A 21,309-nucleotide genomic window follows, 5' to 3' on the forward strand; every position below is an offset into this window, starting at 1 on the left:
TGGAGTCGAGGCGCTGGCAGGTCTCGACGAGCTCACGGAAGCTCATAGCACCGACGTCCTTGTCCTCGAGGGCTCGAAGAAGCTCTGCTGACAAACCACGGCGGAGAGTGCTCTTCTTGGTCTCTTCGTTGTAGCCGGTGAACCCGATGTCGCGGTTGAAGGCCGCGAGGTACTCGGCGAAGCTCTTGTTCTTCTGGAGGAGGTTGTGGATGGCGTTCTGGGCGGTGGCTCTACGGTCTGGATCACCAAAGGCAGCACGGAGGTCCTGCATCAAGGTGAGGACGTCCGGGCAGCCGATAGTCTGCGTGGCGTTGTCGATGTAGTGTTGTACCTGAGCCGCGGCGTCTCCCCGAAGGAGGGAGAAGACGTACGTGACTTTGTCCTTCTCTTGCGGAAAGTGGTCGGCATTAGCCAACAGCTTGATGGTGAGCTGTGTCTCAAATGCCTCAAACTTGCTCTTGTTGCCGTCGAACTCGTCTGGGTCGTTGACCTTCTTAGAGAAGTGCTGGCGGCGGTTGTCGTCGGCGTGCGGGGCGAGGTTCTGGAAGGTGTTCACAATACCTTGAAGGTATGTTGCTTGGTTGTTTGCTTGCTCGACCTGCTGGGCGGTCTCGCGGAAAGAGGAGACGGTGCGGTTGATGAGAGCGTAGGCGGTGTCGGGGTTGGCGTTTGCCCAGGCACCGAAGGCAGCGGCGTTCGAGAAGGGGATGTCAGTCCACTCACTGAAGTGGAATGGAGTGTCTTGGTTGTCGAGGTTGACACCTCTATCGGTGGCGTGGTCACCCATGAGGATGACTCGAGTGGTTGACGGTTTGTTGGTCTTTTGTGATGTCAGGGCGAGAGCCTGGCCTGTGAGATGCAAGGGTGAAAGCGAGAATGCAGGTGCGAAGTGCAGATGCAAAAGGGTATAGTATGATTGCTACACAAAACAAAAGACGAAGAAAGCAAGAGAGGCCTGGGGAAGGCCAGATATTTATACGCGACCCTCGCGAGTGCGTGTCCCCCGCATCAACAGGGCTAACCCGTGCGAAGCCGCGCTCAGCAGCTTTGCTCAAAACCTTATTCCAACCTGCCCTACGTTCCGAGTCTTCCACGTGCTTCAAGGTTTGGTAGAGGGGTGAATTTGGAGGGCTGGGTCCCGTAGTGAATGTTGCGGGGCATGTGATTCTTGGCGCTCACACACCAAGCTGGACTGTCACTTCTTGACGACTTCTGAGCGCTCTGAGGCTCTTCTGTCCCCACCTTCTGTACACTCTGTGGGGAGACCATGACATCCCGCGAGTACCCGCGACTACGCTAGACCCTAGAAGAACCTCGTAGAAGACTTGGAACGTAGGGCAGGTTAGAATAAGGTTTTGAGTAAAGCTACTAAGCGCGGCTTCGTACGGGTCAGCCCTATTATTACGGGGACACGTACTCGCGAGGGTCGCGTATAAATATCTAGCCTTCCCTAGGCCTCTCTTACTTTCTTCGTCTTTCGTTTTATATAGTAATTATACTATACCCTTTGTATCTACACTTCGTACCTACATTCTCGCTTTTATTCTTATATCTTATAGGCTAGGCGCTCGCCCTAATACTTAGACCTATCGCGTTTATTACGTAATTAGTATAGAAAACTCGCGATAAGCGTAGTTTCTATATCTTTAACCTAATACTTTATAGGTTCTTTATAGTACGTATTCTACGGTTAGTAAAGGAGGTCTAATAAAGTATAAGGGAGCCGTTCCTAATATAGGGCAAATAACGAAGATGTTAGATAGGCTATCTAAGAGGAGCACGAGGTACGGAAAGTTAATATATAAGTCGAGGTATACGGGCCGGCCCGTACCGAGATACGTGACTAACTACTATTCACTAGACGTCTACCTAGGCCTATAATAGAAGTTACCGCCGGTATTACCTTATAGAGTTATCGTTACGTCCTTTAACGGCCGAAGGATCTTGATATATTACTTAATAGTAGTCTAATTATTAGCGGTAAGGGTATCGCGTACGATCGAAAGATATTAACGACTAGGCTCTATACCGCGCTCTATATAGCGGCGTAGGTAGTTATACTAGCTATCGACTTCCCGGCGTATAAACTCGTCGATAGCTAGTATTAGGTACGCGGCTCTCTTAGTACTATCGATATAGCTATTCTAGCGTATCTCGATAGCGTAGATAACGCCGTATATATCTTAAGCGCTATCCGGCTTCGTTAGAGTAATAAGGTCAAGTTATAGTTGATCTAATAGCTCTAGGCGCTAAGGTAACGAGTTAATAAAATATAGTACGTAGTAAAGCTTACTAATAGGCCCTCTCTTTTACTATAGTAGTAGATTAGCCTCTTTAACCAATTTAATAGCGATAAGCTCGTCTTCGAAGCCCTACGTAATATCGCCTACGTACTTACTAAAGAGCGTAGCTTATATAGTAAGGTTGAAGGTATAACTAGTATAGTAAAGCTAGTACTACTTCTTATTAAGTCCGTACTCGGTAGATATAAAGCCTATTACCTTCGGGCTATTACTAGCGTTATTAGTAATAAAGTAACCGATCTTATACTCTACGCCGTAGTAGACAAGCGTATTACTAATAGTCTCGGAGATGTGATATCTAGAATAACGACCTCGCTATCGTAGTAATACGAGTAGTATCTTCGTAGCTTTACCGTCCTTATTAATAAAGTAAGTAACGAGCCTAAGTAGTACGAGCTTATTCTTCGAAGTCTATAAGTCGAAGCTATAGCTAATCTTGCTTAATAATAAGGCCAATCCTTCTATAATATAGCCTAGTATCTTATTATAGATTCTGTCGATTATTAAGCCGGTAGTAACTTAATACGGTAGATAGGACTTAGAGCGCTCTTAAAGGTAGATAAGTAGTCGTCTAAAGCGTACTGTCTAGACCTTACGATTGGGGATATTGTCTTTAATAATCTAGCTATAAATTAGTATAAGAAACTCGTCCTTATCAAATTCAATAGTACGCTCGTTATTAATCTACTACCTACTATAATATTGATCTAAGCCCTTCCTCTTCTTCTCTTTCGGTTGAATAACACCGTTGCTATCGATGTAGTACTTCGTCTTTATATAGTTCGAAGCACTAGTCGTAGAGACGTTAGTCTTATAGATGCCCTTCTCTTTTCTACTAGCGCTATAGTATAGCTTATAGAGCTAGCATTCGAGCCCATCTTTGTTATTAATAGGCCAGCCGTAGTTCTAAATAAATGATAATTAGTTGCGGTCTTATAAGGTACGGCAATAGGCCTTCAGTCGCGTCTAATCTAGCTAGTTAAGCAAGTCGTGCTTTCTCTTCCCTAGTACCGTAGACATGTCGGCTTTGTTGCTCACGGCGTCGATCTCGATAGTCGGCGCGAACAGATCTTTAGTATCTAGTACGGTTAAAAGCATACTACTAGTTTCAACTTGCTACGAGTCTATGTTGTGGTATAGTGAGGTCGTGAAGTTGATGCTTGGAGGTTGAGATAGACGCGTCGGAATTGAGAAGTCGGGAAAACTGAAGCGGGAAAGCACGTGACCGTTCGGTACGTGATCCGATTGGCTTGGAGATAGGGCCGCACTTCCTAGAACTCCACCTTCTTAGATCGACATGACCTTGAATATCATTAACAACACCTTGTAAAACGACACAGACATGCTCACAAGGCTTGCAAACGAAGGAGAAAACACCGCTTGATTGTTTGAAAATACTGACTAAGCTATAGGCTTCCAACTTGCTTGCTTGTGACAAGGCTTGATTGCAAACCTTGGAGAATGACTTGCTTGTTGATCAGACTGCTCTTCTTCGAGGCCAGGCCCAGGCCAGGCGAGGCCGATAGAGGACAAGGCGATCGCCCCTCAGCAGAAAGTCAGCACGCCCGTTTCCGTCAACAAGAAACGTCGCTACGATGCTCAATATCAATTCCTCACATGGTGCGATCCGGCAGACGCGAACTCATCGCGGCACCGCAAGCAGATACGGTCTCACGTTGCGAGGACCTCGCACCCATCGATCCGCGCACAGGTAGCAAGCGTTAGCAAGATCGAAGAAACGTCTCATGACGCCGATGGGCTTGAAAACGTGACGCCGCCTGAAGGAAGTACGGACGAAGATATCGACTGCACGCCGAACATTATCGACATCAGTCAGCCTCACCTGCTGACCTCACCGTACCTGGGCATATCTAGTAAGATATACTCCCACGTCATCAGCCGAAGCCACCAGGCACTATCGGAACTAATCATCCGCAACGACGCAAAGGACGTTGGGATGATCATTGAGGATTCTGGCTGTAGTATCAGGCTCGTGATGGACCATTACCTCTTCATCTGCTTCTCGCAAATGTACAACCTCGAATCGGGGCTAGGTCTCAATCCAGAAAGCGATAACCGCACGATCTTCTTCTACAACTTCATCCTCAGCGATCCGGCACTGTTCCTTAGCGTCATACTCATGGGAGTAACTCATAAACTCGGTCATGCTGGACGCAAGACCCACCGTGCACAGATTCTACGACTGCAAATGGCCATCGTTGGCGCCATAAATTATGCGCTCAACGATTGCAAGCGAGCCACCTCCGATGCTGTCATATACAGGATTGCGAATTTGGCATGCTACGATGCATATGGGGAGAGCCGGAAGAGTATCTGATGCACATGACCGGACTTAAGAAAATGGTCACTATACGTGGTGGCTTGGAGAGGTTGGGTGTAAGGGGCATCTTGATGATATCCTTGTTGTGGTCTGATGCCAATTGCGCCTCCTTGTTGAGAACGACCCCCTTCTTTGCAGAGCACGATCTGCCGGACCCGGACATCGAGTCTTTTTGCTCTGGGTCACTGAAAGGTGAACTGCACCGGGCCTGGTAGGCGAGATTAGAAGTGTGGCATGAGGAAGAAGGGACAAATGTCGCGGTGATGGAAGCGCTATGCACGACCATCACTCAAGGACTAGCAAGAAGTCATGATGCCTACAGATCCGTGGGCTCCATACCTGAGACGTGCCTTCCCGTTCGGCTTAGATTCGTTTGCTGTCGGGCATCGTCCCTGGCCGAAACAACACTTTCCATGCCTCTCCTTCACCAACCAAAGCAATATCAACATGAACATGCAGCGACGGATTTCTACATCTTTTGCTATGCTGAGGTGTTACGTACAGAAACACCTCGTGAAGACCGAATGTGGAAGACTGGAGGCACGGAGCCCATCGGCTGACCTGGGCGCAGATGGCTCGAACTCCGGTACCTCCTACCTTTTTCACGGTCGACGTCAAAATAAGGGCTCGATCGCGCTTGCATCATGCTCGCATCTGTCTTCCAAGAATGCTTGATCCTGTAGTCGTGGCAAGGCAGGTCCGGAACAACGCAGTCGTGTAAAATGGCTATCACGTCTCTCCAGACAGTGGCCCCAGGACCAAGAGTCGCGTCGCGTCGAACATACTCACCAAGGTATCCCGACTAAACAGCCCCTCGAAGGCCCATCAAATATCCCCGAATTATTGAGTACCTCGCATTGGGGCCGCTCTAGGCCTACATGGACGTGGTGAGCCTAGCAGCGTTCGTGAACGCCGATCCAAGGGCGACGGTTCTGCTGGATTTGCGTGTTGGGAAGGAATGTGATGCGCCATGCATAGCATATACCAGTACAGCATTGCGGTCTCAGATATGGCTGTTGGACGATATCCTAGATCACAGCCCTGACGCGATTCTCCCTGCGTGGCTACATGCCCCCACTGTCAACACACACATTTCCACGCCAAGCGGTCGCGTGCTATACACATACCTGATAGACGCTACATTCCATTTCGAGCTGAGACGCATGTGGAGTGATGGCCATGGAGGCGAAATGCGAGCTTGGGTCGTGGCTAATGCTTATCCCGAGCTGGACGAGCATGGCAATATCACGACTGTGGCGGGCACTCTGACTGACATTACTCATCTCCAATGGGCAGAAAGACTACAACGCCAGCGGACCGATGAGGCTGTAGAGGCACGGCGGCAGCAGGAGAACTTCATCGACATGACCTGTCATGAAATCAGGGATGTACAAAAGGCATTGCTTTTCCGACATGCGAATGTCGCGGTCTCTATTAAACAACGGCTGTCATCTCATGAGTATAGCTAACACCGTACCGTTGACAGAAACCCTCTTTCAGCTGTTGTGCATTGCGCCGACCTTGTCCGCTCTTCCTTGGCGGGTCTCTCGGATACCGTAGAAGGCTTTGCAACGGAATCACCAGACGAGCGCTCACGACTTGCAAAGCTTTGTGGGAGTGCTCAGGAGGCCAATGGCATCGTATTCCCTTGCTGCGCCCACCAAAAGAGAATCGTTGACGATATATTAACCATGTCCAAGCTGGACTCTAAGCTGGTGACGATCGCTCAGCGCCAGTACGAATTGACGGTCTGCTGATGGAAGTGGGCAAAATGTTCGAAGCTGATGCTCAAAAAGCAGACGTCAACCTCTACACCCGCAAGAAATCGACGCTTGATCTCATCACCACACAGTGGGTGACACTGGACGCTGGTCGATTGATGCAGGTCTTGATCAACCTCATAACCAACGGACTCAAGTTTACACGGAAAGAGGACGAGCGAACCGTTACACTCACAGTAGGGGCAACTCGCCACCGGCCTACGGAAGATGATTTAAACGTAGAATTTATTGCAACTGGTATTGCGCGAGACACTTTGCAGCTGGATTCGCAATGGGGATCAGGAGCCGACATCTTCCTCCATTTCAGTGTCACCGATACCGGCTGCGGCTTTAATGATGAGCAGAAAGGCAAGATCTTCGAGAGGTTTCTCCAAGCGAGTCCGAAAACACACTCGAAGTATGGTGGCAGTGGCTTGGGTCTATTCATCAGCCGCGAGATGATCGAGCTTCAAGGCGGAGAGATTGGCGTCAGATCCAACCAACTCGAGAACAACCAACTTGAGAAAGGCGCCACCTTCGCCTTCTACATTGCTGCTCGCGTTGTACAACCACCTCAAGCCGAAGTCGAGCTTACACGACGCACGACGAACCCCAGAAGACAAAACCAGAACACGACATTCTCCCAGATATACACACTTTTGGTCGTGGAAGACAACGTCCTAAACCAGAAGGTATTCCGCATGCAGCTTCAAAAGCTCGGCCACGAAGTCCACGTTGTCAACCATGGCGCCGAAGCGTTGGAGTTCCTGGAGAAGACATCATGTTGGGCCGGCAATCTGAATAGCGCCATCAATCTATCGGCAGTGCTCATGAACATCGAAGTAAGCTATGGTACTGGTTAATACATTGCCCCCAGCAGACACTGGCGACAGATGCCTGTAATGGGTGGAATAGAATGCGCACGCAGGATTCGACAGCTCCAGTCACAAGGCCTCATCACTCGACATATCCCGATTGTAGCGGTCTCTGCAAATGCAAGGGATGCGCAGATTGGCCATGCCCTGGAATATGGGATGGACGATGCCATCAGCAAACCCTTCAGAGTGGCGGACCTGATGCCTAAGATTGAGCGATTAGTACATAAATGAGCGACAGAACTCGAAATCAAACAGAGCTTTAAATGAGCACTGTAGTCCGGCGAAATCGTTGCCTGCAAGACCCATCGGAACGGCGCTGGACAAACATAGACCGCCGGAACGTGCAAACCTTTGCTCCGCGCGTTCCCGTCTTCTGTAAGTTCAGCTCATGCTTGGTCCAAAGCTTCGTCCACTTTCAACCTTCTAACAGGGTATGCATGTACACCGTCTTCACTCGAACATAGGACAAAACATGGATTCAAGCTTCTATACACTAGGTTCCTCTCAATGTCGACAGGCTATCCTTCTAATTATGCTGGAAACATAGCGTCACTATCCTATTCGCTACACCCCGTAGTCACCATCCCTTTGTATTTTTGTTAACAATATTAACTTCTCGATCTTAGCCTTACTATACTTGTTCGAGGTATAGGTTAAGCTTATTCGAGTCCGTACGGACTCTATATTCGTATTACCTATATAGCTAAGCTATAGTATTAGTGATTAACTTAATAAGCTTATTTCCTTAATATAGGTATATAAGTAGTACTAAGTATACCGATTAATATATATTACATTAAAGTATATAAAGTTATTAAATAGGCTTATAAAGGGGATTTGAAAAGTAGATAGTATATTATATATATCTATATAGAATAGAAAGGAGTTACTCTTAAAGGAGCTATAGGTAACTAATTAAGTTACCTAATTCCTAGCTTATATAGCCTTGGGTTTTAATAGACTAGTACCTATATATATACTTGGATTGCGATATACCCCCTTAGCTCGTACGCTATAGTAAATAAGCTAATACTATATAATCGCGTATCGCCTATCTACTACTCCCTATAGGGACTTAATCTAGAATAGTCTAAGTAAGCTAGAGGCTTAGATCTATCTAAGTTAAGTATTCTTTTTAATCTATTTAGACTTTTCTAAGTTAAGTTTTCTTTCTAAGTCTATATTTTACGCTTATTAGCGCGCTGTTCTTAGTATTAGTAGCTACTAGTAGCTATATTTACGCCTATTAGCGCTCTAGAGAGGTATCTATAAAGATAAAGCCGTATTAGTATCTATATTAAGATAAGGGAGTAACTACTACTATAGGTAGTAGTCCTAGGCGTCTTTTATCTCTTTATTCTCTTAAGACGTTAGTAGAGGGTATTAAGGAGCGTAGGCCTACGCCTTCCTTACCTATATTAAGTACCTTAATAAAGTACTTATACTTCTATAGTAGTAGTATCTGAGTTAGCCCGTCTATAGGTATATCGTTAGTATTAAGATACTTAATCTCGATATCTCCGCGCTAGTCTCGCTATCTAAGCTAGTAGTAGTAGATATTAACGTAGCGTAGCTTTATATTAAGCTTTTACCTATAGTAGTTAATAAGGCGGATAGTCTATATATTATTATAGTATAGGTAGGTACGTTAGTTAAACTAAAGGTATATCTTAGTAAATATATATTCCTATTATATGAGCTCTAATACGGCTTATAAAAGCCCTAGTAGCTTAGCCTCTATTAAGGACTTAGTAATAGTAATTTATTGAGATACCTTATAATCTACTAGTCCGCTTAATAGTATAAAGACCTAGCTAGTAGAACTAGTCCTATCGACGTTAATACCGTAGAAAGCGTCTAGTACTCTAAAGAATTCGTAATTATTACCTAGGTATTGTAGTTAACTATATAGACTAGTAATATTATTACTAGCGACGTATATAAGGTAAAGGTTCTTTATTTCGAGAAGGTATTATAAGTACTAATCTGTAAGCTTAAGATATATCTTAGTCAGCTTAGTTAGATACTACGAAAGTATAGATAGAGATAAGGCGATATTAGACCGCGTATATATAGCGGTAAAGTTAAGAGATCATATACGTTATTACTACGTAAGAATAGTAATAGCGGTAGGGGTATATCCTTTTAGTACTATCTAGTTAAGGTATTAATCTACTAGTACTATTGCTTTACCTACGCTAGTAGATATAATAAAGTTAGTAGCTAGCTTCTTAATATAGTCTTCTTAAGAGAGCTAGAATAGGCGTTTCTACCTATCGCGTATTACCTTAATCCTAAGGAACTAGAAGAGGTTACCGAGCTTATATATCTCGTACTTAGTAAGTAGGCGCTACTTAATATTAGTAGTATAGTCCTTATACTTACGATAATATAGTATAACTAGGTTATCTATATAGAAGATAAATATAACCTTGTTATTCTAGTTTATATATTCTAAGTCTAATAGAGGTTATTAAGCGTAACAACCGACGAGCGCTAGCTATCTACCGTAGCGACGTATAAGCTTACGAACACTCGAGCGTAGGTAGTAGCGTTAGTAAGGAGGGAGTAGAGCTCTATTACTAGCCCTTAACTAGCCTTAGCGCCCGCTCTAATTAGTTCACTTTTAAGTTTTAGGGTTACGTAACCTACCGTACTATACCTATTAGCGAACTCGTAAAGATATACTCGTCGCTAACGCCTATATCGTCGTATAATAAGTACTATACTTCGGGTAGCGGTAGCGTAGATCGTACGCTACTTTATAGTCTAGAATAGTTAGTAGAGAGCTCTACTCCGCTACGCTTACCTTTAGAGGTTTATAACCGCTAATAGTACATTTTAAGTCTCTAGAGGCTAGTGTCTTAGTAAGGGAGTTATACTAGAGAAAAGGGGACTTCTTTAGACCGTAGAGAGCCTAAACTAGTTTAACGCGTATCTATTAGATAGCCTATCGATTCTCGGAGGTAGTTATAGATATATAGTATATAGTAAGTCCGAGTCTAAGAAGGCGTTAATAATATCAAATTACTCGGCTTCTAGGTCGTTATCCTTTCGAGAGCGCCTTCCCGTAGCGGACGACGTAAGTACATTCTTATAAAGAGAAACTAAGTCTCTTAAACTATAGGGCTAGAAGGGTCGTCGATCCTCTTCTTCTACTCTCTCTTAGATTCGTACTTCTCCGTATAACGAGGTAAAGCGACGCCTATTCCTATAAACTACTACGACGCGACGATAACCCCGAGGATATAAAGATAAATACGAGGTACGTACGAAATCTAAATATAAGAGCTCCGGAACTACGAGAAAGAGAGAGTAAGTAAGAGGCGATCTTTTTTACTTAAATAACGACGGCGTCTCCTAGGGTATAAACTACGTTAACGGCGAGGCTAGAACTAAGAGAGGCTTTTACGGAAGCAAACCGCGTAAACTACGAGACTAGAACTAGGAGAGGTACCCTAAGGCCTAGGAAGAGAAAGATTTAAGAGAGGTCGGTTCTCTCTTATTTGTCTCTCTTACTAGAGCTATATAATACGGGAAGCTACGACCGGTACTAGCGACGCTAAAGAAGAAATAGAGGGTACGGGCTTTTTAAAATTTCGCTCGTTTATAACTTATATATAATAGAACTACCCGGCGCGGCGGAGAAGGACGGAAAATACGGGCGTGATCTTTACTTTCTAGAGTAAAAGGTAACGTAAACTACGATACGATAACTCGGTAACTAGGAGATACGGCGTAAAAGGAGTACGAGTTATACGCTAGGACTTATAGAGCGGGAAGGCCCTAGTAATATCGCGAAGAATAAACTCTTTCTTTACTTTCGAGAGGTTTTTCTAGTAGGAGGGCTTTTCCTCTCGTCTCGACTTTTAGTCTTATTATAAGACCCGTATTATATAGTCTAGAACTTCAATAGTACGTTAATAGAATAATTAATAAATCGGCTTCTAGGTCGAAGCTCGTAGCTATAGTATAGTAGAGGCGGAATATACTTATTAGTAGTATAGCGGCGTATTATAGACTACTAACTACCCGAGTAAGTAAGGGCGTACCTAGTAACCTTAGAATAGCTTACGCGTAGGTATTAGTATTTACCGGTATACGGACTATAAAATATTTACTAAGATCTTAAAAAATAAGAAATCTAAAATTCTTAGAATCTCGTATTTTCGCCTTAAGAATAGATAAATTAAAATCCCTAGCTCGCTATTAAGGTCGCCTTTCGGCTCTATATATCGTAGTAACGCCTCTAAGTACTACCGCTACGTAGTTATCCGCTAAAGCTTAACGAGGTTCAACGTATAAATCTTAGGGTCTAAAGCGGCCTTTAGCTCGTTAATATTACCAAGACCTATTTATAGCTATCTAGCTATCTAAATATAGTATACATGTTATATCTAATAATAGCGTAGTAACTATAGTTCCTAGTACCTAGTAGTATATAGCCTATCCTTATTAGGGCGAGAGTCTAGCCCTATATATTTAGTAGTATACGACCTATATTTTATACTTATAAGTATTCTAATTACTAATCGCTTCTACTATAACTTTATCCTACTTATTAGGTATAAGGCTACGCTAATTAAGCGAACGGTAGCTTAGAAGGTACCGAGAGCGAGCGCTAGTCGTACTATAGAGAGCTTACGACCCTAGGTTAATAACGTTAGTAAGCAAAGGTATCTAGAAAGCGCCTATAGTAATAACTATAATTATAACGAGATTAAGATATAGTATTACTATAGCTACTATAGCTACTCGCCTATATAGTATCGAGAGATAATTTAGAGCGTACGCTTTTATTAGTTCAAAAGAATCTAGAAGTTTATAATTAGCTCCGTATATACCCGCTAGTAGATTTAGACCTCTTCTTAGTAAAGAGCGCTAAAATCTATATATATCTACGTTATACTTAATACGACGATATAGATAGTAATATTATAGCTTTAAAATAGAACTAGCTAGAAAGAGTAACGTCGAAAGGTTACGCTACGAAGTATTAGCGATACGGTACTATCGATACGGGCGTATACTCTTCGCGCCTCCCCTTAAGACGGTTACCGGCTCTCTAGTACTATATCTTATATAGTATCTAGATATATAGGATTATCGTATTATAGTTAGTAGTATAACTATTAAAGTAGTAGAAAGCTAAGAGATAAGGATATAAAAGGTTAATATATAAATATCTAAGATACTTACTTATTACTTAGTAAAGCTAGCTTGTTATCTATTATAGTTAGCGCCGCTATTACGTATAGCTACTTACGAGATCGTAAGGATACGAAATGGCCCTAGTAGATGTTAGAAGTTGGTCGAAGTTGTAGCCGACATTATTCAATTCATAAACTTCTATACGAGCACTAAGCGTTCCTCTATACGAGCACCGATACTACATCTAGAGTCGATCCCTCGATGTGAAGGCATCGACTTCCTCCTCCTACACATTCCAGACTATTAACCTACACCGCCGAGGACCTGACTTCCGAGAATGTACCGTATAGCCATCAATGCCGTGGTCGGCATCGCCTTTACGGCCATCTTAGCCCACGCGGCGGGCGTACAGCCTGAGAAGAGAGACCTCCCAGTCGACCACGGCTGCATTCCATGCAAGGGCGGCGATCGCGCATACTATAAAGCCGCTTCTCACGCCTTTGCCATGGTCGATCGTAAACTGATCGCTGAGGGGAAGGCTTCCTTCGGTCAAACATTTGAAGAAGGATATCAGCCGAAGCTATGTGAAGCTCACGGGGTCAATTGTGTTACGTGAGTGATGCGACACGCGGTTGGTCGAGTTGAAGCTGACCTGGTGTAGAGCTGGGAAGGGCGTTACATGGACAGGAGGTACTAAGCACCAAGGACTCACGGCTCCTGTGGGAAGGTGGAAGCGAGAGGACGGCAGTAAGTGCTCAGGCTTGTGTATCAACGATGCCTCCGATAGCTGACTCGCTCTCTGTGCACAGCTGAGACGATCGCGTGGCCATATTGGCAAAGTACGCTTCAATGGACATGTGATGGAGGATCTGGCACGACTTACAATGCCCACTGCACTATCTTCACGTGTGCTAAAGGGACAATGAGGGCTGACATCTCGACCGGTGGTAGCGTGCAGGTGAGCTTGCCTCGCGCCTTTATAATGTTACTGCTTACACATCGTGACAGGGCGATGGTCAAGGCGACGATTTTGCGCAGAATGTCTGCGGATGCTTTCCCCGGCACTATCTGGACACCGACATCACATTCACTCAGATGGATGAAAGCTCCTAGGCCCTGGCAGCGGAGTCGACTGCGAAGTCTAACGACGGATAGGATGGTGGCAGCAATGGCATGCTTGATTCTTCCCTGGGTGAGCCGCAGCAGCAGCAAGGTGGGCTGGGATCGATGCTTGTGAGGAGTCTCAGACGGGAACAGGAGAGACCTACAGCGAACAGCCGGTGTTGGCGGCGTGATTTTGGCCGAGATATCCTACAGTATAGTCCGGCAATGCAAATGTTATACCCTGTGGGCATTGCATGCACCACGCCAGAGTTGCTCCAGCCAGGGGGATGTTGAACAAGGATAGCAGGAACTGGTAGCCTTCACGTTCCAGATGACCGGAACATGGGCACTGGCCGACATGCCGATCGTAAATGCTTGATCGTAAATGCTAACTGTCTGTTAGTAACCTACAGGCAAGTCAGCACGATGTCTATCTCCTAAATCAGACCGCGTGGATTGAAAACAAGGTGGTAGGTACGTATGTTAGCCTTAGGCAAAGTCACGTGAAATCTCGTCTAATTAAACATAGCTACTACTTTTAATCTATAAGGATCTAAGAACACCGGGTTTAGATATAAATATTACCGTAAATACGCCTTCTATCTAGACTATAGATAAGTATAGGTTTAAAATATACCGCTAGTACCTACGAGAGTATAATAGAATTCCTAATAGTAGTATAGCTTATAATCTATAGTTCTTCTTAAGCTAGTAACTTATTCGCTAGGATCTAGCGCTCTACCGTCTATAAGTTACTTTTAGCCCGACGCGAGAAACGCGATTTATCTCCTTTCTATAGCCTATAGATTACTACCTTACTAGAGCGCTAAACACCAAGTTAGATATAATATATCGGTACTAAGCTACTAATATAGACCTTAGAGGAGAGGTATTCTAGATTATTCCGCGCCTTAATATACTTTATATAATCAATAGTAAAGCTAATAATAGACTAGAGTAGCTCTATCGTTTTTATAGAGACGGCAATAGCGAGGTAAAAGACGAGTATTATAGTAACGTGCTTTACTACCGAGCGGGCTATACTACCGAACCTACGTTCTCCGGAGGCTAGGGAAGTTGCACAAACAGCTTTCTCGGCTGAGCGACTTTAGGGCTCTCAATTGGCTGATCTATTTCGGGGGGGCTCTGATGGACGCCTGAATGGTAGGTAGATTGTCCTAAGGATACGTTCTTCCTCGGCCTTCCTAAGGGCTTCCTAGCTGGTGCACTGCTTAGTAGATTCAATGTTGGAACATTGAGACCCATATCACCTCTAGGCTGGTCCTCAAAGAAGTCTGTGTGTGTGTGTTGTTTAACAGCTCTCATGTCTGGTTCCCAAAAGAGCCAGGCTTTAGCTGTGTTTTCAACATACCTAATAAACACTGCTTCTTTACCCCTATTCATTAGCTTGTCACTTCTTGCCTATTAAGGTTGGGATCTTGTGTCCATATAGACAACAGCTTTGCATCCCCAAACTTTCAAATGGTTGATGGTCGGTTTGATACTATCAAAAGCCTTATCTAGTGAGACCTTGAACCCATCGTAATCTGGGCCATTTGGCAGTTTGTTCCTCATATAAGTTTGGGCCTCTAGTGCTTCAGGCCAAAATTCAACCGGCATTTTAGCCTCTTCAAGCATTGCCCTTATAGAGTCCTCTGAGGTTTGTATTGACCTCTCAACTGGTCCATTCTGTAGAGAGTTGTATGCCTCAGTCGGCTCGAGCCCAATCCCCAAATCCTTCTCCCACTGCTTCACTAATGCAATAAGTTCTTTTACATTGTCAAGTCTTACTGCTTTCAGTTGCACCAATGATTTCCTCTCTGCTTTGATCTTCCAGTTCTAGAGAGCAACTGGAGCATCTTCTCTTTTCCTAAGAGGAAAGGTCCACTTCTTCCTAGAGAAGTTGTCAACAATCTCAAGCCAGTATTTGAATCCTAGTCTTGAGATTGGTAGTGGGCCACATATGTCAATAGATACAAGGGCAAGTCTTTCAGGTCTTCTCTCTGTAACTTTGCCTTTGTACTTCTTCATCTTTGCTATTGAGCATACTCTGCACTGGTGAAAGCCATCCTTAGGGATAGGAATGGGTTCTTTCAAGTCTGTTACCTTGTGAAGATTCTAGAGCAAATTCTTCCCAAAGTGTGCAAATCTTCTATACCAAAGCTCCCACTGCTTCAGGTCGGTCTCTAATTGAGCAGTCACAAAGGCATTCTCTATTAGTGGTGCACATGATGAGTAATGTACCCGTTCTTGCAGGAGAGGAGAAATCTCATCAATGAATGGAACCCCCCCAAGGAGCTTTGTCTGGACAACAGTCTCACCAGAGGGGGAAACAAGAGAAAATGATGGAGGTTGCACACCAAACTGCTTGCTAAACTGGTTCTATGAAACCAGGTTCACTCCTAGCTTGGGTACAAGCAGGACATCTTCCAAAACAACTTTTCTGCCAGCTCTCCCACTCATCTCTGCATTCCCAATATGAGTGGCCAATAAAAACCCACCTCCCACTTTGATCCATTTCTTCCTTGTCAAGGGAGTCATAGATCTAAAGAGGCAGCTTTGGTCAGTCATATAGGATGAAGCACAGGAGTCAAGTAACCACTCTGACGAGGGGAACTTGCCTTGGACTTCTGCAGTTGAGTGAGCCACTTTATCATACTCATCATCATCAGACATTGTCTCTGGGGATGAGCTGTATAGTGACTCTTGGGCGGAGAAACCTTTTCTAGTCTTCTTTGCTTTAGAGGTATAAGACTGGGCCTGGTTCTTCTGGAGTGACAGCATGTTAGAGCTGAGTTTCTTCACCATTTTCTTAAGTTCTTCTATAGAGGACTTCTCTCTTGGTGTCCTCCTTGAAGTGGGTGGTGGAGTTCTCTTCTTCTTGACATATGTTGTATTCTGGGAAGATGGTGGTTGGGAATGAGATCTAAGGACCTTTCTTGCCTCAGGCAAACTAGGGCAGTCCTTGATCAGATGATCCTTCTCACAGAGAAGGCAGGAGAGTGGTCTTACTAGACCTGAGGGCTTGACCCAGGTGGCTGCCATGCCATACTCAGCCTTAGAGGGATCCAACCTGGCTTCTTGAGCTTCAAGGATCTTTAAGGTCCTTTCATGATCCATCTTTGGCTGAGCCATGATAGTATCCCTGGCTACATAGTAGTCAGGTGGCAGTGAGCTTAAGAGCTGGGTCATCCTCACATCAGCTTTCCTGTAATGCTGACCCTCTGGGTCAACATCAGCAATCCTTTTTCCAAGAGAAACCAGGTGTGTCCATGCAGATCTGATGGTGAACTCTTCACTCATCTCAAAGGTCACAAATTGCTTTGTGAGCTCATGTGCATGGGTTGGTAGCACCTGGCTATACTTGTTCCAGAGATACACCCACTTCTCAGCAGCTCTTCCAGATTCACATAAGCCCTCAAGCTCAAATTCATCTTCTTCTGTGATCCTACTAAGGATACTGAAGTTGCATACTGCATTGTGTCTTGTCTATGTTGGCGTATTGAGGATCTCTTTGGTTGTAGCCTCTTCTTGGAGTTTCAGAGTCTTGCCCTTGATGTTGTCAAAAGACACTTCTATTAGGTCATCAATTGTAAAGAATGCTGATTAGCTCTCTATCTTATATCTCTAAAGGTTGAACCATCTCTTCTAATTGTCCCTCCCAAGAATTAGGATTTTGCCTCCCTTCTCCTCTGTTTTCTCTTGGTATAGATCCATAATAAATTGGATGTAATGAAACAAGGTGTGTATGTTCCAAAGTGGTGGCTCAGATCCTGCTGAGGCTTCTAGTGTAGAATAGGAAAGTTCGTAGGTGTGGATACTAAGGCCTGCTTAGTAAAGTAAAGGAGCGGTGTGAGGTCTCGGGGCTAGGACACAGGTCTGTCTCTCCTAGCAGAGCTTCAAATGACTTACTTGAAGTCCTTCTTGATAGTATCCGATGCAGTTCTGCCTACAGAGTATCTTCAAGGTATTGGCTTTGAGTAAGCCGTACAGAGTCCTTGTCTAGGTTACCTATCACTTAGTATCGAACTAAGCTCCTTGACAGGATAGACGGGGTAGACTTCTGATTCCTAGATGTTTTCTGCTACGATAGTAAGGGATACAAGTAACCTGTACTGATATAGGTTGCTCTTATTCCTATACAAACCCGGGCTTATAACCTGTTAAATAGGTACGGGTAGATAGTAGCGGAGTGGAGTAAGAGATCAATCTTCAACTTACTAATAGCACGAGCATGTAGCAATATATCAGGAACCAATATGTTGATTGTGTTGGATGTCTATCTAAGCTAAAGGGGAGAGAAGGTATCTCCCTATAAGCTGAGTCATCGTAGATGCCTTAGGCTACCAGATCACTTCCTGATTGTTAACTCCCTTTGAGATGCTACATCTTAACAAGGACTATCTATTCGATAGCCCTTATTAAGATAAGTAATCTACTTAAGTAGTAGCGACCCGACTAAGCTAGCGGTAGCGTAATCGTAGTATAAAGAACCCTAAAACTAAGGTTCCGTTTCCCTAACGGTAGATCCTAGAGTTACGGAGCTACGGAGGATAACTACCTAATTAGGAAGCGCGACCTTACCCCGAATAGTAGCGGAGGATAGTAACTAACGAGAGCTATAGCCTTACGAACATTTAGTACTAAGAGCTAAGCCGAGGAACAAACTAAGGAAAAACCTAGGACATAAGCTAAGGCCTACTATATAGAAAGTAGAGGCTAACGACAAATAATATAGCGTAGACGACCCTATATACGGAGGCGGAAAACTTACTAGGGGATAACGAACACCTAGCCCTAGTATATAAGAGTACTATAGTATAGCTACTAGGAGCGCTAAAAGAGCTATTATACTAAATCCCGAAGACAATCTAATAAGTAATATAGAAGGTAGCCTAGAGACTAACTATATAGGTAATAGTAGTAGTAGGTAAGAATTTACCCCCTACGAAGGTAAGTAATACGGTACGCCTATATATTACTAATCCGGCGGAGAAACAAGAAATCGTAGCCCTAATAAGTAAGGAGATTGTCGATAGAATCGGCTAAAAGTAAGTAGTTAGAGCGAAGGTAGAAGTAATAGGCGTAGTGAGACTCTTTACCGTATAAGAGTCTAATAGACAAAAACTAGAGACCGATAAGGAGTAGACTACTAAAGTCGCGAAGTCGGTACGAGTTTCCTACTTATAGTATACCGTTATTGCCTACGGGGTCCCTAGGACATTTAAGGTCGAAGACCTTCCCTAACTCTAAGTATAGAACTAGAATATATCCCTAGGAGTACGACTAACGAAGGCGGTATAGTTATATAAGACAGTAGACCGACAGAAGACGTATTTATCGCTTATTATATAGGTAGAGACAGTAGAACAAGCTAACTAGATACTAGACAATAGGCTATTCTAGAACTACGAGAGAATAGATACGGAAATCTATTAGAGTAGCTATAGGGTACTATAATGCTTCTAATACTAATAGTACGGTTATATAGCCCTAAATTACGGGGGAAGACCCTAAGGTGCCCTTACTACGTAGGCGTATACTAGGGAAGGGAATGTCTAAAAAGGAGAGTAGGTATATATACTAGGGTAGAGGGTACCTAGCGTATTTAAACTAACGCCTAGCTAGAATAGTAGTATAAGAATAAGCGAGACAAGTAAGGATCTCTATACTAGCTAGGTACCTCTAACGATAGTAGGAGGGACCTACCGTATATAAGGGCTTCGAGCCGAGTAAGAGGAAGAGGACGGAAGAGTTAAATAAGGGAACCTAACCTTAAACGTATCTACCTCCCGGTAGGCCTAGACACCTTAACCGGGCTACTAACGAACTAGGCTAAATACGAATCTTTAGGGCGCCCTAGCGGTCCTAGGGCTAGCCGGATAGCGAGATATAGGCTTAGGAGATATAGTAGGTTAGTACGGAAATAGACCTTACGGATAACGAATAATACTATATAACGACATTACTATCGTATAGTATAACGTAAACAAAAGTAGAGACAAAGTCTAGCGCTACTTTCTATAAGAGCTAGACCCGCTACGGTTATTACGGGTAGCCCGCGACCGCTTACTATAGCTACGTCGGCCCGGGTAAACCGCGGACCTTCCGTATCGGGTTAGCGCGGCTTAGCTTTACTTTATAACTTCGCCGCGCCTCGCGCTCCTCTTTCGTAGCTTCGTAGAACAACAACTCTCTTATTCGGACCCTATAGTACGCGCGCCCTTATAGTTTGTTCTACTACCCTACCTAGATAGCGGATCTAGGTAAGGGACGCGTAATAATAGGAATAGATAGAGCTATAGAACTCGAAGAACGCGTAGAGTCGTATTAGAATATAGAATATAGTAAGGCGTATAGCGCGTAAATGCCTAGAGAACGTAATACGGCGACATTATTAGTAGGTAGTCGCGCGCTCGTAGACAGTTAGGAAATAGGCATCGTTACGCCTCCCCCGAACCTAGACAATATGACTTTATAGACAAACGGCGGTATACTACCGCTACTAAAGCCTAAGGGTAAAGGCAAGTAGCGTATATCTCTTTTTACTGACCTCTTCTCTTTTCCTCGGAGTTAGATATAGGACGACAACCGGCGGGTTATAGTAGATACCGGTGTCGCGCTATAAAAGGAAATTAATAAAGCTTACTAGAAAGCCTTCGAGCGAGAAGAAGGTAGTAAGATTGACTTTATAGAACTGTTCGAGTTTAAGCTCGAAGAGAACCTAGGCGGCGACCTAGACGAGGTGTACCTATTACTCGACGAGGTAGAGCACATTCTCGTATCCGAATACTAGAACATTATACTAGATAAACTTACGACCCTTATATCCTAGCACCTAAAGACTACCTACGACTTTGTACTATAGGTAGTGAACATAGCGATTACTAAAGGTAGACAACTCGATATAATAGAGCGAGCTAATAACCTCTAGAACACCTAGTATACTACGCTATATACCGAGTATAACCGTATCTATAAGATGCTATAAAGCGAGGAAGCTATAATATAGAAGATGGCCGTAGACCTAAAGAGTAAGAAGGATTATAACCTAGTAAATTTGTAAGAGGTAGAGAAGAAGTATAGGGAGGCTAATAACCTATATAAGTAATTTAGCGAGATTTGCGAAAAGGAGAAGAAGAAGGTATAGGATGCCGAAGCTAAGAACTAGGCTCTATAGAAGGAGTTTAACGATCTAAAGACTCGACTCTAAGCTACTAACGACACTATATAGAATAGAGATAAGGGCCGCTCTAGTCGCCGACCCTCCTATTTACCTCCGCGCGAGACTTTACTCGAGTGGCTAATACGTAAGTATCGTAAAGCTACTAGTAGAGGCGGCGGCGGCGGCGGAGGTAGTAGTAACGATAATAATAACGGTAATAGTAATAACGACCGAGGACGTAATAGAAACCGTCTACGACCTAATAACAATAACGGTCGCGACTCTCGAGCGCGTAATACCCGTATATAGACTCCCCTAACCGAACTTTTAGAACGCCTATTTACTATTAACCGTACTCTAATACGCGGTATCGAGATTAGTAAGGGTATGCCTAACACGAAGTACTTTAAGAACGATAACGACCCTAACTTCGACAGTTAGTATAGTAGCGTGCTTCTTAAGCTAACTATAACTACTTTCCGCTCCGAGGTAGACGGCCTACGTTTTATATATAGATAGACATAGGGTGACCCTTAGAGAAGTATTAAGCCGAGGATCCCCGTACCTAGACAATAATTGTTTAACGAGTTCAAGACTAGTAAAGAAC

The 21,309-nt window shown here is 44.1% G+C and overlaps 4 protein-coding genes across 4 annotated transcripts; all 4 read left to right on the top strand.

Moving 5' to 3' along the window:
• Positions 1-4,299: 4,299 nt before the first annotated feature.
• Positions 4,300-4,641, top strand: CLAFUR5_08391 (uncharacterized protein; the record flags this gene model as incomplete). The annotated part of the gene is made up of 1 exon (XM_047907539.1): positions 4,300-4,641. One exon carries the CDS (start codon positions 4,300-4,302, stop codon positions 4,639-4,641), a length of 342 nt encoding a protein of 113 aa, XP_047759410.1.
• Positions 4,642-5,684: 1,043 nt separating this feature from the next.
• On the top strand, positions 5,685-6,401 carry CLAFUR5_08392 (uncharacterized protein; the record flags this gene model as incomplete). Its single annotated transcript, XM_047907540.1, has 2 exons — positions 5,685-6,103; positions 6,131-6,401. Coding segments are annotated over 2 exons (690 nt in total), but the record flags the coding sequence as incomplete, so codon positions are not given.
• Positions 6,401-7,267, top strand: CLAFUR5_08393 (Hybrid signal transduction histidine kinase K; the record flags this gene model as incomplete). The annotated part of the gene is made up of 1 exon (XM_047907541.1): positions 6,401-7,267. One exon carries the CDS (start codon positions 6,401-6,403, stop codon positions 7,265-7,267), a length of 867 nt encoding a protein of 288 aa, XP_047759408.1.
• A 5,503-nt stretch (positions 7,268-12,770) lies between these two features.
• CLAFUR5_08394 (uncharacterized protein) lies at positions 12,771-13,546 on the top strand (the record flags this gene model as incomplete). Its single annotated transcript, XM_047907542.1, has 4 exons — positions 12,771-13,045; positions 13,095-13,180; positions 13,243-13,391; positions 13,442-13,546. The coding sequence occupies 4 exons, from the start codon at positions 12,771-12,773 to the stop codon at positions 13,544-13,546; spliced, it is 615 nt and encodes a 204-aa protein (XP_047759110.1).
• Between the last annotated feature and the right edge of the window lie 7,763 nt (positions 13,547-21,309).

This window comes from Fulvia fulva, chromosome 3 (genome assembly GCF_020509005.1).
Source record: "Fulvia fulva chromosome 3, complete sequence".
Classification (NCBI taxonomy): domain Eukaryota; kingdom Fungi; phylum Ascomycota; class Dothideomycetes; order Mycosphaerellales; family Mycosphaerellaceae; genus Fulvia; species Fulvia fulva.